Source organism: Bufo bufo, chromosome 4 (genome assembly GCF_905171765.1).
Source record: "Bufo bufo chromosome 4, aBufBuf1.1, whole genome shotgun sequence".
Lineage (NCBI taxonomy): Eukaryota > Metazoa > Chordata > Amphibia > Anura > Bufonidae > Bufo > Bufo bufo.
The window spans coordinates 345,259,671-345,279,254 of NC_053392.1; the positions used below are offsets into that span (position 1 = coordinate 345,259,671).

Here is a 19,584-nt window from a genome sequence, read left to right on the forward strand (position 1 = left end):
AATGCGTTTTTCACTGAAGCCCCATTCACTTCTATGGGGCCAGGGCTGCATGAAAAACACGGAATATAGAACATGCTGCGTTTTTCACGCAATGCAGAACTGATGCGTGAATTTTTTTTTTATGTACACAGACCCATTAAAATGAATGGGTCAGGATTCAGTGTGGGTGCTATGCGTTCACGTCACGCATTGCACCTGCACGGAAAACTCGCTTGTGTGAAAGGAGACAAATTTGGAGTCGAAAAGGAGTCTACTGCCTCAAAGGAGTATTTTGTCATACTCTGGATCAGCATTGCAGACGAATAGGTACAGTATGTTTTTTTTTTTTTTTTATACCTCACTAAGTATGTTAACCCCTTCCAGACCTCTGCCATAGATGTAAAGATGCAAAGGAATAAAAAACTTTTTATTTTAAAACACAAGAAAAATATACTGCATTTCCCACACCATAAGGCTACATGCACACGAACGTTGTTTGTTTCCGTGTCCGTTCCGTTTTTTTTGCGGATAGGATGCGGACCCATTCATTTCGATGGGTCCGCAAAAAATGCGGACAGCACACCGAGTGTTGTCCGCATCAGTATGTCTGTTCCGTAGCCCCGCAAAAAAAAAAAAAATAGAACATGTCCCATTCTTGTCCGTTTTAGGCATTGTTACAATGGATCCGCAAAAAAAAATGGATGGCACACAGATGTCATCCGTTATTTTTTGCGGGTCTGCAATTTCTGACCGCAAAACACATACGGTCGTGTGCATGCAGCCTAAGAAGTGGGGAAAATGGCAGTGTGCCTTATGAAGCGAATACTAATGAGCGCTTCCACTAGTACCCGCTAGTGCCTAGTAACCAGTAGGACCGGAGAGCTGTGAATACAGAGCTCCTGGTGCTGACTGTACTCACTGCTCCCTGCCGATACACCGCGCGCTGTGACCTGACATACAGGTCACAGTGCAGGGCGGAGCTGGCCAAAGACCAGGGAGCGTGCTGGATCTGTAAGTGGTTCCGCTGTTCGGAGTAGGAGAGTTAAGTTCTTTTATTTTATGTCTGATCTGTGGTCTGATGAGGAATAGGGGTCTGATTTGAGGATCTGAGGTCTGATGAGGAATGGGGGTCTGATGAGGAATGAGGTTATGGTTTTAAGGTCTGATCTGAGGTCTGAAGAGGAATTGGGGTCTGATTTTGAGGTGCCATGAGGATTGTGGATCTGATCTGAGGTCTTATGAGGATTGGGGGTCTGATCTGAGGTATGATGAGGAATGGGGGTTTGTTTTGGGGGTCTGATGAAGATTGGGGGTGTGATGAAAAATATGTTTTTCTTAGTTTCCTCTTCAAAAACCTTGGTGCATCTTATTGTCAAATGCATATTATAGTGCAGCAAATACGGTAAATGTCACATAACTGTAATTGTACTTACAGCTTCCCACCACAATATGCAATATAAAATGGCAGCATTAGAAAATACAACTTCTGAGGCCGATTCCGCTATTGATTAGCTTTGAATCATGGGAAACAGAACATCATACATGATTTAAAGGGAACCTGTCGCCTCTACTATGCTCCCCTCACTGAGCGTTTCTAAATGCTCATTGTGTTACCCTAAACATATAAATGACACTTTTAATTTCATTTGCAGAGGAATTCAATAAGTATTATGCATTTTTGTACTTCCCACCTTTTATGCAAATAAACATAAGAGTCATATCTTACTTGTGTGACCAGAGAAGAGTCATATTTTTAAGCTCTGATTCATCTCAGGTTAATTTGCATATTTATTAAATAGTTTTTTTTACACAATAAAAGCACACAGAGCTATGGGGACTGGGTATTGCAGATGTGCTAGCGGGCATCTAGCAGCCCATGTCCTCAGCTCTATACCTAAAATCCTGGTGACAGGTTCCCTTTAATGGCTGTGCTTGGTATTGCAGCTCAATCTGTTTCACTTGAATAGGACTGGAATGCATAAAGACTAATGGACATGGTGCCATAGGCCAAGGAAGAGGCTACAGAGCTTGCATAAGCAGCTCGGCCCCTCCCAACATCTGATCAGTTGGTGGAAGTCATCAATATTTAAGTCCCAGAAAACCCTTACATATTTATGTATTCACAATTATTACTACACAATGACATAACTGCAGTTAAAGTGTTATCTGTCACCACGATAACTAATATCTGCAGTAATACATGCATAGTGCCACTGAAAAGTCCAGATCTCTATTTTGCATTTTCCTACTGCACTCCGTTCCCCCACTGTTAGGCCCCCTGCACACGAACGTGTGCTTCCCGTTACCGTATTGCGGACAGCATTTGCGGATCCGCAATACACGGGTGCCGTTCCATGGGCATTCCGCATCACGGATGCGGACCCATTCACTTGAATGGGTCCGCAAATCCGGAGATGCGGAATGGTGCGGAACGGAACCCTACGGAAGCACTACGGAGTGCTTCCATGGGGTTTCGTCCCGTACTTCCGTTCCGCAAAAAGATAGAACATGTCCGCAGCACGACCACGGGGTGCACACGTTCATGTGCAGGGGGCCTTAGGCCTCTTTTACACGGGCGTCGCGTGTGAGGGCCGGACAAGATGCGGGTGCATTGCGGGAAAATGCGCGATTCTTCCGCACGAGTGCAAAGCGTATTAACGCGTTTTGCACGTACGTGAGAAAAATCGGCATGTTTAGTACCCAGACCCGAACTTGGACTTCTTCACAGAATTTTGGGTTTGGGATTGGTGTTGTGTATATTTTATTATTTTCACTTATAACATGGTTATAAGGGAAAATAATAGCATTCTTAATGCAGCATGCTTAATAAAATGTTGATTGAGGGGTTAAAAATAATAAACAAATTTAACTCACCCCATCCACTTGGTCGTGTAGCGGATCTTCTCTTCTTTCTACTTTCTTCAGGACCTGGCTAAAGGACCTTTGATGACGTCACTGTGCTCATCACATGGTCCATCAACATGGCGATGGACCATGTGATGAGCGCAGTGACGTCACCACAGGTCCTTTTCATCAAAAAAGAAAGAAGACATGCCAGGCTGAGCGTTCAAGTGGATTAAGGTGAGTTTATTAATAGTTTTTTATTTTTTAACCCCTCCATCACTATTTTACTAAGCATTCTGTATTAAGAATGCTATTATTTTCCCTTATAACCATGTTTTAAGGGAAAATAATAAAGATCGGGTCCCCATCCCAATCGTCTCCTAGCAACCACGCATGAAAATTGCACCGCATCCGCACTTGCTTGCGATTTTCACGCAGCCCCATTCACTTCTATGGGGCCTGCATTGCGTGAAAAACGCACAATATAGAGCTTGCCAGTGATGCGTGAAAATCACCACTTATGTACACAGCCCAATTGAAGTAAATGGGTCCGGATTCAGTGCGGGTGAATTGTGTTCACCTCACACATTGCACCCGCACGGAATTCTCACTTGTGTGAAAGGGGCCTTAGCGTTTAGAGCTGTGCTGAAATACATTGCAAAGACTGCTGTATATGAGCACGAGTCCTCTCCATTATGTTGTCAAGGCACACCAGTCTGGACTGTGTATTTCAGTGCAGCTTTGAGCGCTGACAGCGGAGGTATAGGTGGTAGCAGGAAAAAATTGAGATCTGAACTACTTAGCAGTAATGCTCATGTGTCACTACAGATAACAGTGGTGACAGACTCACTTTAAATGGGAAGGGGGCTCACAGCAATATAGAAATGCAATTGGTTGCCTAGTTGCAATTGAGATTTGTTTTAAATACCCAATTATTTGTACAATACTTTTACAGTATGAAAGCACCAAACTTTATTAATTTTTACTACAAAGTATAAATTTAAGCACATGTCGTATATGCACAGAAATATGAATGTGATGTACATACCAGAAAGAGAGTATTTCCCATTTTGGGTCTCACTTTCTCGGATAAGAAAAGCCCCGGCCTTATTGTCTTGCTGGAGAATCTGCTTTTCTGCATCCAAACGCTTGATATCACGGAAGAACCACCTGCAAGAAAGCATTAATAGTGAGTGGAAAGGCTCAAACTTCTGGAACATATACTGGATCTTACAAGTTCAAGATTTCTTACAGCAGCCACATATGGAATAATGTACCCTCTACTTCAAATTATAAGAATATCCTTAGGAAAGGCCATCAATATCTGATCGGGCGGGGTCCGACACCCAGCACCACCGCAGATCAGCGGTTTGAAGAGCAGGCGGCACTCCATGTGAGCACTGCTTCCTGTTCATTACACTGGGCACTGTCTCCATCACACAACAGTTTTAAGAACGGTTAGTCTATGGGGTTATTCACGCAGCCGTTTTTTGATGGCCCATGAATAACAGCCTTCCAAAACATAGGATGTGTCCTATTTTTTCCATTTTCATGGACCAACAGCCCCCACACAATTGAAGGGGATCGTTTATAACAGCCATTTCTCAGAAAGGCATCAGTGAAACAAATGGCCATGTTTTCACGGTTATGTGAATGAAGCCTAAGGCCTCTTTCAGACGGGCGAGTATTCCGCGCGGATGCGATGCGTGAGTTGAACGCATTGCACCCGCACTGAATACCGACCCATTCATTTCTATGGGGCTGTTCACTTGTGCGTGGTGTGATAATCGAAGCATGCTCTATATCGTGCTTTTTTTAACGCAGCGCATGCCCCATAGAAGTGAATGGGGTTGCGTGAAAATCCCAAGCATCCGCAAGCAAGTGCGGATGCGGTGCGATTTTCACGCACGGTTGCTAGGAGACAATCGGGATGGAGACCCGATCATTATTATTTTCCCTTATAACATGGTTATAAGGGGAAATAATAGCATTCTGAATACAGAATGCATAGTAAAATAGCACTAGAGGGGTTAAAAAAAATTAAAAAAAAATTTAACTCACCTTAATCCACTTGCTCGCGCTGCCGGCATCTCGTCTGTCTCCTTCTTTGCTGAACAGGACCTGTGGTGAGCATTCATTGCAGCAACAAGACCTGTGGTGATGTCACTCCGGTAATCACATGATCCATCACATGATCAATTACCATTGTGATGGGTCATGTGATGGATCATGTGATGACCGGAGTGATGTCACCACAGGTCCTGTGGACTAAGGTAAGTTAAATTATTATTATTATTTTTTTTAACTCCTCCAGTGCTATTTTACTATGCATTCTGTATTCAGAATGCTATTATAACCATGTTATAAGGGAAAATAATACAATCTACACAACCCCGATCCCAAGCCTGAACTTCTGTGAAGAAGTCCGGGTTTGGGTACCAAACATGCGCGATTTTTCTCACCTGAGTGCAAAACGCATTACAATGTTTAGGCCTCTTTCAGACGGGCATTGCGGGAAAATGTGCGGGTGCGGGTGCGTTGCGGGAACACGCGTGATTTTTCCGCGCGAGTGCAAAACATTGTAATGCGTTTTGCACTCGCGTGAGAAAAATCGCGCGTGTTTGGTACCCAAAGCCGAACTTCTACACAGAAGTTCGGGCTTGGGATCAGTGTTCTGTAGATTGTATTATTTTCCCTTATAACATGGTTATAAGGGAAAATAATTGCATTCTGAATACAGAATGCATAGTAAAATAGCGCTGGAGGAGTTAAAAAAATAATAATAATAATTTAACTCACCTTAGTCCACTTGTTCGCGCAGCCCGGCATCTATTCTGTCTTCTTTGCTGAACAGGACCTGTAGTGAGCATTCATTGCAGGAACAGGACCTGTGGTGACGTCACTCCGGTCATCACATGATCTTTTACCATGGTGATGGATCATGTGATGGCCCATGTGACGACCGGAGTGACATCACCACAGGTCCTGTTCCTACAATCAGCTAAGATGAAGACAGAAGGAGATGCCGGCAGCGCGATCAAGTGGATTAAGGTGAGTTAAATTATTTTTTTATTTTTTTTAACCCCTCCAGCGCTATTTTACTATGCATTCTGTATTCAGAATGCTATTATTTCCCCTTATAACCATGTTATAAGGGGAAATAATAATGATCGGGTCTCCATCCCGATCGTCTCCTAGCAACCGTGCGTGAAAATCGCACCGCATCCGCACTTGTTTGCGGATGCTTGCGATTTTGACGCAACCCCATTCATTTCTATGGGGCCTGCGTTACGTGAAAAACGCACAAAGAGGAGTATGCTGCGATTTTCACACAAGTGATGCGTGAAAATCACCGCTCATAGAACAGCCCCATATAAAATGAATGGGTCGGGATTCAGTGCGGGTGCAATGCGTTCACCTCCCGCATCGCATCCGAGCGGAATACTCGCCCGTGTGAAAGGGGCCTAACTGAAGATCAAGGAGGGGGGATTCCTGTCCATCACTGACTGATATGAAACCCACTCAGTCTCTTCAACAAGAGGTTTTGCAGCATCTGAGATGTGTGTTATGATGTCCTGCAACTGCGGGGATAGAACATTACTGAATTTTGAAGAAAGTGAGAGCGCCACAAGAGGTTGGCACTGAAGTAGTAACACGTTAGTAGTCTACTGTATGTAGACCCACTCATCTCTGTATGATCATCAGGTTCAGAATGTGATGTTTATACAAATATGATTAACAGACATAGAACAGTCCCACTGATGTCTCATTGATCCACTATACATCTACTCATTCAAAAAGTTTCTAGGCATTCTTTTATATATATATATATATCATCTAAATGTCTAAAGTATGCATTGTTTCTGCATGGTGGTGTTGAAGTCATGTCATTAAAACCCGTCCCATGAATTAATCTTGGGTAAAGTAACATCAAAATAACTAAGATTATTTATCTTCTGAAAATATTCTGCCAAATTCATTCTCTTGGTGGTAACAACACAAACTATGACTGTGGAGGGAAAAAAAACCTGACGTGACAAATGAGGGTTGAGAACCTTTTCATAAATCTTCTCATAATGGTTGCAGGGAAGTCATTTTTCAGTATGTAATATATAGAGATGAGCCAATTTCATATTCATTTCCGTTATGCAGGGGAGTCCTCTCCTGCATTACGGAAACTGGATAGACCCGTTATGCAGCCCATAAACTTTTATTATGATGGAATGAATAACGGAATACCTCTAAAGGCATTCTGTTATGCATCCCATCATAGAATTGTGTTATGGTCCGTGGTAACGGAATCCATAACGCAATTCTGCTTTTACCACCAAACGAAGCGCAATTGAATTTCATAACATGAAATTCGCTCATCCCTAGTTATATATATCAATACTGTGTCTTATTTCTTTTTATAATATAACCAAGTGGTATAATGGTCCTTCCACATATATGTTGTCTTAGGGCTCGTGCATACGACCGTTATTTTAGTCTGCATCCGATCCACATTGGGCCACAAAAGATGCGGACAACACACCGTGTACTGTCCGCATCCTTATGTCCGTTCCGCAGCCTCACAAAAAAATAGAACATGTCCTATACTTGTCCGTCTTATGGACAAGAATAGGACAGTTCTATTATGGGCCGGACGTTCCGTTCCACAAAATGCAGAAGGCACATGGCCGGTATCTGGGTTTTGCGGATCCACAATTTACGGACTGCAAAAAAGGGCTATGGCCGTGTGAATGAGCCCTTAATCACACATCCATGCTAACATAAAATTCAGTTAGTCATACATAAAAAGGTAAATGGTCTGTTAGGGTACAGCCACACAATCAGGTTTCCTGATCCGGTTCTGTAAGCCAAAACCAGGACTGAATAAAAAAAATAAAAAAGAGAGAAGTCATATCTGTACTTTCTCGCCTTTTATGATTCCCTCCTGAATGTAACTTCCAAAACTGCTCAGGAAACCTGACTGTGTGGCGGTACCATTCCAGATATAACCAAGATTGCTAGTTGCTAGGTGGCTAAGGATGATGAAGGATGCTGTACCATGAATTCTTATTGACTTCATTTAACATTCTCTTTTAGGCAGAGGAGTAGCTAGAACTGACTGGGCCCCACAGCAAATTTTTGTACGCCCCCCTCCCACACACACACACACACTTAGGCCTCTTTTCCACGGGCGTGTGCGCCCTGTGGTCGTGCTGCGGCCCACAAAATGCGGGCCGCAATGCACAAGCACAGTCCGTGGGGCAGCCGCTGCGGATCGCGGACCCATTCACTTGAATGGGTCCGCGATCCGGCCGTTCCGCAAAAATATAGGACATGTTCTATCTTTTTGCGGAACGGAAGTACGGGACGAAACCCCATGGAAGCACTCCGTAGTGCTTCCGTATGGTTCCGTTCTGTGGTTCCGTTCTGCACCATTCCGCATCTCCGAATTTGCGGACCCATTCAAGTGAATGGGTCCGCATCCGGGATGCGGAATGCCCACGGAACAGCACCCGTGTATTGCGGATCCGCAAATGCGGTCCGCAATACGGCAACGGGGCGCACACGCCCGTGAGAAAGAAGCCTTACACACTTCTTCACAAACCCCCTCCTCCAGTGCAAACCCCTCTAATATGGCTATTTTGTGACTTTTTACTTACCGTATTTACTGTAATTTTTTTACATTTACAGTTGCTGACGGAGTTTATATTCAACTCAAACCCTTTAAAACCTGCGCTCAATTGTAATAGACATGTCTGATTTACCTCTACATATCCACAAGTATTTTAGCCTCTGTACCTTTCATACTGCAGCCATGGACGCAGTCATACACACACTCTCCACATTCATGGACACAGTCATACACTCACTCTCCACATACATGGACGCAGTCATACACGCACTCTCCCCATACATGGACGCAGTCATACACCCACTCTCCACATACATGGACGCAGTCATACACACACTCTCCACATACATGGACGCAGTCATACACACACTCTCCACATTCATGGACACAGTCATACACTCACTCTCCACATACATGGACGCAGTCATACACTCACTCTCCACATACATGGACGCAGTCATACACGCACTCTCCCCATACATGGACGCAGTCATACACCCACTCTCCACATACATGGACGCAGTCATACACACACTCTCCACATACATGGACGCAGTCATACACGCACTCTCCACATACATGGACGCAGTCATACACGCACTCTCCCCATACATGGACGCAGTCATACACCCACTCTCCACATACATGGACGCAGTCATACACACACTCTCCACATACATGGACGCAGTCATACACGCACTCTCCACATACATGGACACAGTCATACACGCACTCTCCACATTCATGGACACAGTCATACACTCACTCTCCACATACATGGACGCAGTCATGCATGCACTCTCCCCATACATGGACGCAGTCATACACGCACTCTCCACATACATGGACGCAGTCATACACGCACTCTCCACATACATGGACGCAGTCATACACGCACTCTCCACATACATGGACGCAGTCATACACACACTCTCCACATACATGGACGCAGTCATACACGCACTCTCCCCATACATGGACGCAGTCATACACGCACTCACCACAGACATGGATGCAGTCATACACGCACTCTCCACATACATAGACGCAGTCATACACGCACTCTCCACATACATTGACGCAGTTATACATGCACTCTCCACATACATGGACACAGTCATACACGCACTCTCCACATACATGGACGCAGTCATACACGCACTCTCCACATACATGGACGCAGTCATACACGCACTCTCCACATACATGGACGCAGTCATACACCCACTCTCCACATACATGGACGCAGTCATACACACACTCTCCACATACATGGACGCAGTCATACACGCGGTCACCACATACATAGACGCAGTCATACACGCACTCTCCACATACATGGACACAGTCATACACGCACTCTCCACATACATGGACGCAGTCATACACGCACTCTCCACATACATGGACGCAGTCATACACGCACTCTTCACATACATGGACGCAGTCATACACGCACTCTCCACATACATGGATGCAGTCATACACGCACTCTCCACATACATGGACGCAGTCATACACGCACTCTCCACATACATGGATGCAGTCATACACGCACTCTCCACATACATGGACGCAGTCATACACGCACTCTTCACATACATGGACGCAGTCATACACGCACTCTTCACATACATGGACGCAGTCATACACGCACTCTCCACATACATGGATGCAGTCATACACGCACTCTCCACATACATGGACGCAGTCATACACGCACTCTCCACATACATGGATGCAGTCATACACGCACTCTCCACATACATGGACACACTCATACACACACTCAACATATACATAGATGCACTCATATATGCACTCTCCACATAGATTTACGCACTCATACATGCGCTCATGATATACATAGATGCACTCATACACACTCACCACATACAGTACAGACCAAAAGTTTGGACACACCTTCTCATTCAAAGAGTTTTCCTTATTTTCATGACTATGAAGGCATCAAAACTATGAATTAACACATGTGGAATTATATACATAACAAACAAGTGTGAAACAACTGAAAATATGTCATATTCTAGGTTCTTCAAAGTAGCCACCTTTTGCTTTGATTACTGCTTTGCACATTCTTGGCATTCTCTTGATGAGCTTCAAGAGGTAGTCCCCTGAAATGGTCTTCCAACAGTCTTGAAGGAGTTCCCAGAGATGCTTAGCACTTGTTGGCCCTTTTGCCTTCACTCTGCGGTCCAGCTCACCCCAAACCATCTCGATTGGGTTCAGGTCCGGTGACTGTGGAGGCCAGGTCATCTGGTGCAGCACCCCATCACTCTCCTTCATGGTCAAATAGCCCTTACTTTCAAAGTTTTCCCAATTTTTCGGCTGACTGACTGACCTTCATTTCTTAAAGTAATGATGGCCACTCGTTTTTCTTTACTTAGCTGCTTTTTTCTTGCCATAATACAAATTCTAACAGTCTATTCAGTAGGACTATCAGCTGTGTATCCACCTGACTTCTCCTCAACGCCACTGATGGTCCCAACCCCATTTAGAAGGCAAGAAATCCCACTTATTAAACCTGACAGGGCACACCTGTGAAGTGAAAACCATTTCAGGGGACTACCTCTTGAAGCTCATCAAGAGAATGCCAAGAGTGTGCAAAGCAGTAATCAAAGCAAAAGGTGGCTACTTTGAAGAACCTAGAATATGACATATTTTCAGTTGTTTCACACTTGTTTGTTATGTATATAATTCCACATGTGTTAATTCATAGTATTGATGCCTTCAATGTGAATCTACAATTTTCATAGTCATGAAAATAAAGAAAACTCTTTGTATGAGAAGGTGTGTCCAAACTTTTGGTCTGTACTGTACATGGACGCACTCTCCACATACATGGGCACACTCATACACACACTCTCCACATACATGGATGCACTCATACACACAGTCACCACATACATGGATGCACTCATATACAATACACATATATAGACACCCAGCTTTCCTGCTGTGACTCTTCCCCATACTATAATGCCTCTGCACTTGTGCCATGCAGGATAGCAGGGAAGCTGGATGACATCTCATGATATAATTCACCCAGCTTTCCTACTGTACTGCAGGTCACATGTGCACAGTCTGGGAATATAACCGTAGTTCCCCTGCCACTCACATCACTAGAAAACGTATCTCAGCTTGTCACGGTGGAGTGATCCAGCTAATAGACGATCGTAAGGCGCATTACCACAACCCGATGCAGGATACAACAAAGTTTATTACGAGACAACGCGCTTCGGGGTCTCGACAACCTCTTTATCAAGTCTACAAGGGACATAAATGGTAAAAATATTGTAGAAAATAAATAATAGAAAATATACAGTACAGACCAAAAGTTTGGACACACCTTCTCATTCAAAGAGTTTTCCTTATTTTCATGACTATGAAGGCATCAAAACTATGAATTAACACATGTGGAATTATATACATAACAAACAAGTGTGAAACAACTGAAAATATGTCATATTCTAGGTTCTTCAAAGTAGCCACCTTTTGCTTTGATTACTGCTTTGCACACTCTTGGCATTCTCTTGATGAGCTTCAAGTTGAGCTGCATAACATCTTGATGAGCTGCATAACATCATGTCCCAGAAACAAAGGTAGATCTCTCACTAGATATTCTTATACAAGGATGGTGGAGCTTAAGAAGGAGATGTGCAAAAGGACAGCTCTGCTGATGTGTCCTGGAGACTTCTCTTTCCCAGGATTCTTTTCACTCCGACAATGCAGTGCACCACCCACAATGTAGTAGTCTTTGTAACAGAAAAACAAAGTGTAATACAACTTAACACCGCTAGATGATAAATAGAGATGGCCTTGCAGTTCGCCCGGTGGTCGTTTCGCGGCGAACTTTGCGTGTTCGCGATTCGCCAAACATGCAAACATATGAAGATATTCGCACCCGCCATATTCTTTTACATTGTGAAGAACTTTTACCCATGACACATCTTTCAGGTGGTACAGGACAGCCAATTAAGACGTTTCAGCACATGGACATACCCCCTACCTTATAAATAAACCTGATCTGGCCGCCATTTTACATTCAGTGTTTTGCCAGTATAGGAAGAGGTTGCTGTGTGGAGCAGGGACAGGCTGTTAGGGACACCAAACGCTAGCTAATAGGGCCACAAAAGTCCTTATAAGGACTGGTATAGGTGTGCTATCGATAGGTGTGATACACAGAGGGGTGTAATATACTTATAATATACTTTTATAATGAGTCAAAAACACATAGATCTATATAGTGATCACCTGGAAGTCAGGGGCCTAGGGGCTTGCTAGGGCCATTTTTATATAGGGTAAGGTTCCGGATGGGGTCGCTCTTATCAGGGCGGGTGGTCTGTGGTTAGGCTATCAGGGCCAGAATAGCACCCCCCTGTAGGGCAATATCAGGGACAGTTCTTTGCCCACCCTTTCCTTCAATACCACATCTAGCACAGGGATAGATGTTTTTTGCTTTCCCTCCGGGATTCATGGATGTGCACTGGAACCCTCTGGATTGTGGTAGGACATATGGTTTCTGATTTGGTGCTGCCGAGCACCTGATTTAGTGCCGCCGAGCACTTGTTATTGCCTACCACATCTATGCTTTTTGCTTAACTTTAATAATTTAATTTATTTTAATTTTGAGGAATATCTTTTCCATTCACAGGTCCGCAAAATGGGTTCGCATCTGTTCCGCAACTTTGCGGAACGGGTGCAGACCCATTGGGCCGGATTGTGCTGTCTGCATTTGCAGATCCGCATTTGCGGATCCGAACTTCCGCATCCGTGCTTCTGTTTCCACAAAAAAAAAAAACATGTCCTATTCTTGTCCGCAATTGCAGACAAGATTAGGCATTTTCTATTATAGTGCCAGCGATGTGCGGTCCGCAAATTGCGGAATGCACATTGCCGGTGTCCGTGTTTTGCGGATCCGCAAAACACTTACGGACGTGTGAATGGACCCTCATAGTAACATTATTAACCACCTCAGCCCCCCTAGCTTAAATACCCTTAATGACCAGACCACTTTTTACAATTCTGCACTACACTACTTTCACGGTTTTTGCTCGGTCATACAACTTACCACCCAAATGAATTTAACCTCCTTTTCTAATCACTGATAGAGCTTTCATTTGGTGGTATTTCATTGCTGCTGACATTTTTACTTTTTTTGTTATTAATCGAAATTGAACAAATTTTTTTGCAAAAATATGACATTTTTCACTTTCAGTTGTAATTTTTTTTTTTTAAAAACTACATTTCTATATAAATTTTTCTCGAAATTTATTGTTCTACATGTCTTTGATAAAAAAAAAAGTTTGGGTAAAAAAAAAAATGGTTTGGGTAAAAGTTATAGCGTTTACAATCTATGGTACAAAAATGTGAATTTCCGCTTTCTGAGCACCTGTCATGTTTCCTGAGGTTCTACAATGGCCAGACAGTACAAACACCCCACAAATGACCCCATTTCGGAAAGTAGACACCCTAAGGTATTCACTGATGGGCATAGTGAGTTCATAGAACTTTTTATTTTTTGTCACGAGTTAGCGGAAAATGATGATTTATTTTTTTTTCCTTACAAAGTCTCATATTCCACTAACTTGTGACAAAAAATAAAAACTTCCATGAACTCACTATGCCCATCACGAAATACCTTGGGGTGTCTTCTTTCCAAAATGGTGTCACTTGTGGGGTAGTTATACTGCCCTGGCATTTTAGGGGCCCTAATGCGTGAGAAGAAGTCTGGAATCCAAATGTGCAAAAAATGCCCTGTAAAATCCTAAAAGTACTCATTGGAATTTGGGCCCCTTTGCCCACCTAGGCTGCAAAAAATTTTCACACATGTGGTATAGCCGTACTCAGGAGAAGTTGGGCAATGTGTTTTGGGTGTATTTTTACATATACCCATGCTGGGTGAGAGAAATATTTCTCTAAAAGTAAACTTTTCCCATTTTTTTTATACAAAGTTGTCATTATAGAGAGATATTTCTCTCACCCAGCATGGGTATATGTAAAAAAAACACCCCAAAACACATTGCCCAACTTCTCCTGAGTAAAGCGATACCACATGTGTGACACTTTTTTGCAGCCTAGGTGCGTAAAGGGGCCCAAATTCCAATGAGTATCTTTTAGGAGGGCATTTGGATTCCAGACTTCTTCTCACGCTTTAGGGCCCCTAAAATGCCAGGGCAGTATAAATACCCCACATGTAACCCCATTTTAGAAAGAAGACACCTCAAGGTATTCCGTGAGGGGCATGGCGAGTTCATAGAAGTTTTTTTTTTGGCACAAATTAGCGGAAATTGATTTTTTTTTGTTTTCTCTCACAAAGTCTCCCTTTCCGCTAACTTGTGACAAAAAATAAAATTTTACATGAACTCGCCATGCCCCTCACAAAATACCTTGAGGTGTCTTCTTTCCAAAATGGGGTCATATGTGGGGTATTTATACTCAGTTGTTTCACACTTGTTTGTTATGTATATAATTCCACATGTGTTAATTCATAGTTTTGATGCCTTCATAGTCATGGAAATAAAGAAAACTCTTTGAATGAGAAGGTGTGTCCAAACTTTTGGTCTGTACTGTATATTCTAATGGACTGTCTACCTTGTACAATGTTATAATATACTTTCTATGTTAGAAAGTATATTATAGTGCATTTTTATTGTGCAGCAGTTGTGTGCGATTCTGCTGCGATACTGCAGGTATATAGAGGGACAAGCGTTATTGGAACAAATAATTTCTACTGGTGTGATGAACCAGTCGCCCCCCAAAAAACTGATTGAAGCGGGGTGTTATATACCAATATACTTTCTTTATAGTGCATTTGGGTACTGTATAGTGCATTAGCGCATGCGCGTACACGAAAATTGTATTACCGATATTTCGCATTAAATAAAATTATCAATGGAGATCGCAAATTTGAATAATACATCTGGTATGTCACTGTCCATGTTGTGGGACTATTTGTGCACTTCTAGTAATTATTTCTTGGCTGCAAATATGAGCTGGAGGTTTTTCAGGTTCGCCTGCCATTAAAATGAATGGGACTCGCCGCAAACTTGCGGTTCGCGAACATTTGATCGTGTTCGTGCGATCGCGTTCACGAACCGTCCTGGCAGATGTTCGTCCATCACTATTGAGAAATACAAAGGCTTTGGCAGTTGAACTAGAATCATTTTCTAACCTTGCTGGACATAACAATTACAACATACAAATATATGAATGGACAGTAGAAAAGTCTTTCTCATGATTGTTTTACACCTGTAAACAAGACCAGAGACCATCTTCTACATCTAGATGAAAGAAGTTTTCATCATTATTGACGGAGATTATTTTCTGTAAGAGCAGTGAAACTATGGAACTCTATCATACGAAGTCGTGATGGTCGATTCATTAATTCAAGTTCAAGAACAGTTTGGATGCCTTTCTTGAAAAATATGTCTCAAGTTGTGGGTTATAGATTTCTGAAGATGGGGCGTTGATCCAGGGATTTATTCCCATATTTGACATTGGGAAAGATTTCTTCCCCTGTATCTTCTTTCAACACCTTATCAACTATGTACTGTAACTATGACTCTACGAGTCAGTTCACTAATACATGAATTAACAAGTGTAGAAAGGCGCAGGGGCCGTCATTGATGGAAGGTATGTATCACCGAGATTCCTGGCCTCGGTGAGGTAAGAGCCGGTAGATTTAAGTGTCAGCGGCAGCTAGTGCTGATTGACACTGTTTGTTGTTAGTGTGGCTGTAAAGCCGATCCGGACCGGCTCTTACTGGGAGCAGCCAAAGTGCTGGGTGGGTGGCTACTCCCCACGCTCCAGGCCGGGTCTTTATTGGCCTATATAAAACCCAGCCAGCAGTCTCAGCTGGGTGTGGATTATCCTCCATCTGACAGTGGAGCACTGTTAGTTTCTATGTGTTTTGAAACTGAAAACTTGTGCCGTGCTAAAGGGCTGAGAAATGCCTGCTGGGAAACAGGCCCTAAAGCTTGCGGTGGACTGCGGGTGGAAAAACTGCTGACCAGTTGAAGGCTTTTGTTCTGTGGACTTTTTATGGTGTGAACAAACACCAAGACTGCAAGCCGTTACTTTTTGTTTTTCCCTATGTGTGAATAAAACACTGAACTGTTTAAGTTAAAGACTTTGTGATTGCCTCTATACTACATCCGCTAGCCTGTCTACCAGAGCAAATTCCCACACAAGCTAAAGATTTTCAAAATGCAGAAAAAAAATCATCAGGCTTTATTATTCTTTATTGGCCATCTAGTGCATTCATTAGATAATTCATGGTAAATACTGTTTGGGCAGACAAAACCTCTCATTGATCACTGAATGATGTATTGTTCTTATTGGCATTATAGTGAAAGTATGCAGAACGAATATTTTTTTTGTACCTTTTAGTACTCCATACCAAAATGAAAGCCATTTTTAGAAGCAGACAAGCCGGTTTTAGGAAGCATTCATGCAGTGATATTTTTAAATAAGTAAAACAATGCTGTGTCTGTGTATAACAGGTAAAGCTTTGTGTGTCATTTTATTCTAAATTGTATACTATTTACGCAGCTGATGCCTTTGATCATAAAAGTAGATTCACCATTGTCAGTAATTCCTAACCTCGTTTCCAGGGGAACTTCTGATAATTTCATCCCCCTGCAGCCAAACCATGTCTGCTGCTAAGTGAAAGCGATTGCTGTCTGTCTTTTGGGCACCAGGTTCCATGTAGGCCTGGTTGGGAATCCTTGTAGTAGGGATTTGCATAAAAAGATTTTTTTTTTTCTCTCTCTCTCTCTCTGTATCTCTTTATCTATTTATCGCTCCTATCTATTTATCTCATATCTAATCAATCACATATCTAGCTATCTATATATCCATCTCATATCTATCTATTCCATATCTATCTATCAGTATTGACAGACTGGCTCACTGTACAAGCTGGATAATATTGGCATATTGTGTTGTGCTGCCATACGCAGGACGCCACGCCACGCCACGCCACGTGCTGCCACACGCATGACGCCAGGTGAATACCTACTGTTGATCCGTGCCTAAGTAGACATTGATAGCGACTGATTATCGCTCTGTATACATTTTAAAAGTATTGATTCTGACTACCATCCTGTATAATGGTCCTCTGAGGATTTGGCAGAGGCCAATGAAACGCGTCAGGACATCTGTTTTGAGCGGACTATGTGTTCCCTCTTCTTTTTCTTTTTCTGAGCTGGTTGACGAAGCTGGGCAGTCACTGTTGCCTTTGAAGAGGGACACTTAGTGAGAGGGGATTAGTAGATAGATATAGGGACGTATAGGGTCAGAGACCCAGTATCTGTGTTCCATATATATCACTATCATATCCTCTATCCTCTGTTGTCTTTAGTATACCTTATACTATGGCATGCTAATCAGTGGTTGCATCTTTTTCTTTTTTGGTGCAACCTTTGTGTATACAAACCTCTGAAATCAATGTACACTGGCCTACTACACCTTTTAATGAATTATTTATTAAATGTTATGTTTTAATTGCGGTAACCTACCTATTGTGAACTATTATTTTGAATATGGTCACCGATGAGAATATAAGGCTTTGACTATAGCAACTTGGTCCAGTAAACAGCTGACGTGCCTTTATATTATTGCTTCCCTTTAATAGGGCAAACAGTCATATGGGAGTTTGGTAACTACAAAAATGCAGCCAAGCCTGTATAGTAGCTCTTATAGGTCACAGTACTTTCTGGTTTCTGTCATTTCATAAGTACACCCATTGCTTATATCTATACTTCACTGCATTAGACATGCTTGAGGTCATTTATCAAACTGGTGTAAAGTAGAATTGGCTTAGTTGCTACCCCCACCGATGGGAGCGTGGTTACAGACCATATGACTAGCGGCCCGTATCCACTGGAAGTGAAGTAACCTTACTAACTAGTGATCCATAATGACCAGACTGGGTGGAAATTGGGGCACGCAAGTGACCACTAATGAAGTGTATGACATATAGGAGATTGACGTAGCACGATACCTTGATGTGATGTTGACACATGCAATCAAATATAGGCAATATGTGCAACACACTAGTTTGAGGTTACAATTGTGTCATTTAAGTGCTGAGACAAATAGCTGAGGGGATTTGGAGGTACCGCTATCTAAACATATCTTCTGGTCTAGACTTGGATTATAATCATTATGTTGTGGTTTAATTGGCATTAACCACCGGTATATATTGTCACCATCTATGTGTCTGTCTGATGCCGATTGGGACAAGTGTTGAATGTCCCCTGATGAGCCTATCAATACAGGGCTAAACGCGTTGGGACTAAGGGACCACACGTTGACATGTTGATGTATTCCAACTGTCAAGGTACCCTTTCTTTGTAATAGTAACCACTCATGAGAGAGTTGGTAGCACATTTGGCGTTTGATTGGACGGCTTTTTGCTGTTTAACACGGTTATCAATAAGGGTATATGAAGTTTATCATCATATATAAACTTTAATATCTGTGATACATTCCGCATTTTTTTTTTTTTTCTATAACTAGATTAGGCCACATTACCAATTGTAGACCATCCCATCGAGGTGGGTCAGTATCACCTATTTACAGGGCCATCCTAGGGTATATAGGAGGTTCCTGAATACGGGATCGCCCCTATCGGGGCTGCCATTCCGTTTCTTAGGCAGGGACCCGAATTCAGGGTAAGTAATAGGGTAAGTGCCCCAAAGTAGGACTGCTACCCTGCCTACGAAACAGCCCCTTCCTACATCATGGAAGAGTGATGACCATCGAGTCCCGACTATATATATTTTTGTTGTTTTTGTTTGACTTGTGTTTTTTTTTATAATAGCATAATAAAGGTTACGTTTTATACTATAGTGGAACTCTGTGATTGTTAGTTGCTTATAGCAACCAATAAGATTCCACCTTTTATTTTCCAAAGGAGCTGTCAAAAATGAAAGGTGGACTCTGATTGGTCGCTATGGGCAACTAAGCCAGTTCTACTTTACACCAGTTTGATAAATGACCCCAACTGTTTTTAAGCTCAGGATCCCCCTTTATGACATTCATATGCTAATGGTGAATATGGATGAGGATTGTCACCTGAAACAATTCCTTTAAAGAAACATTTCCTAAATCGT

At 42.6% G+C, this 19,584-nt stretch overlaps 1 protein-coding gene across 1 annotated transcript in view; it reads right to left on the reverse strand.

Moving 5' to 3' along the window:
• FRK (fyn related Src family tyrosine kinase) overlaps window positions 1-19,584 on the reverse strand; it is a 119,664-nt gene that overhangs the window by 61,883 nt on the left and 38,197 nt on the right. Inside the window, exon 2 of the mRNA XM_040431035.1 lies at window positions 3,872-3,993. Coding sequence (XP_040286969.1) covers window positions 3,872-3,993 — 122 coding nt within the window. The remainder of the gene's footprint in view (window positions 1-3,871; window positions 3,994-19,584) is intronic.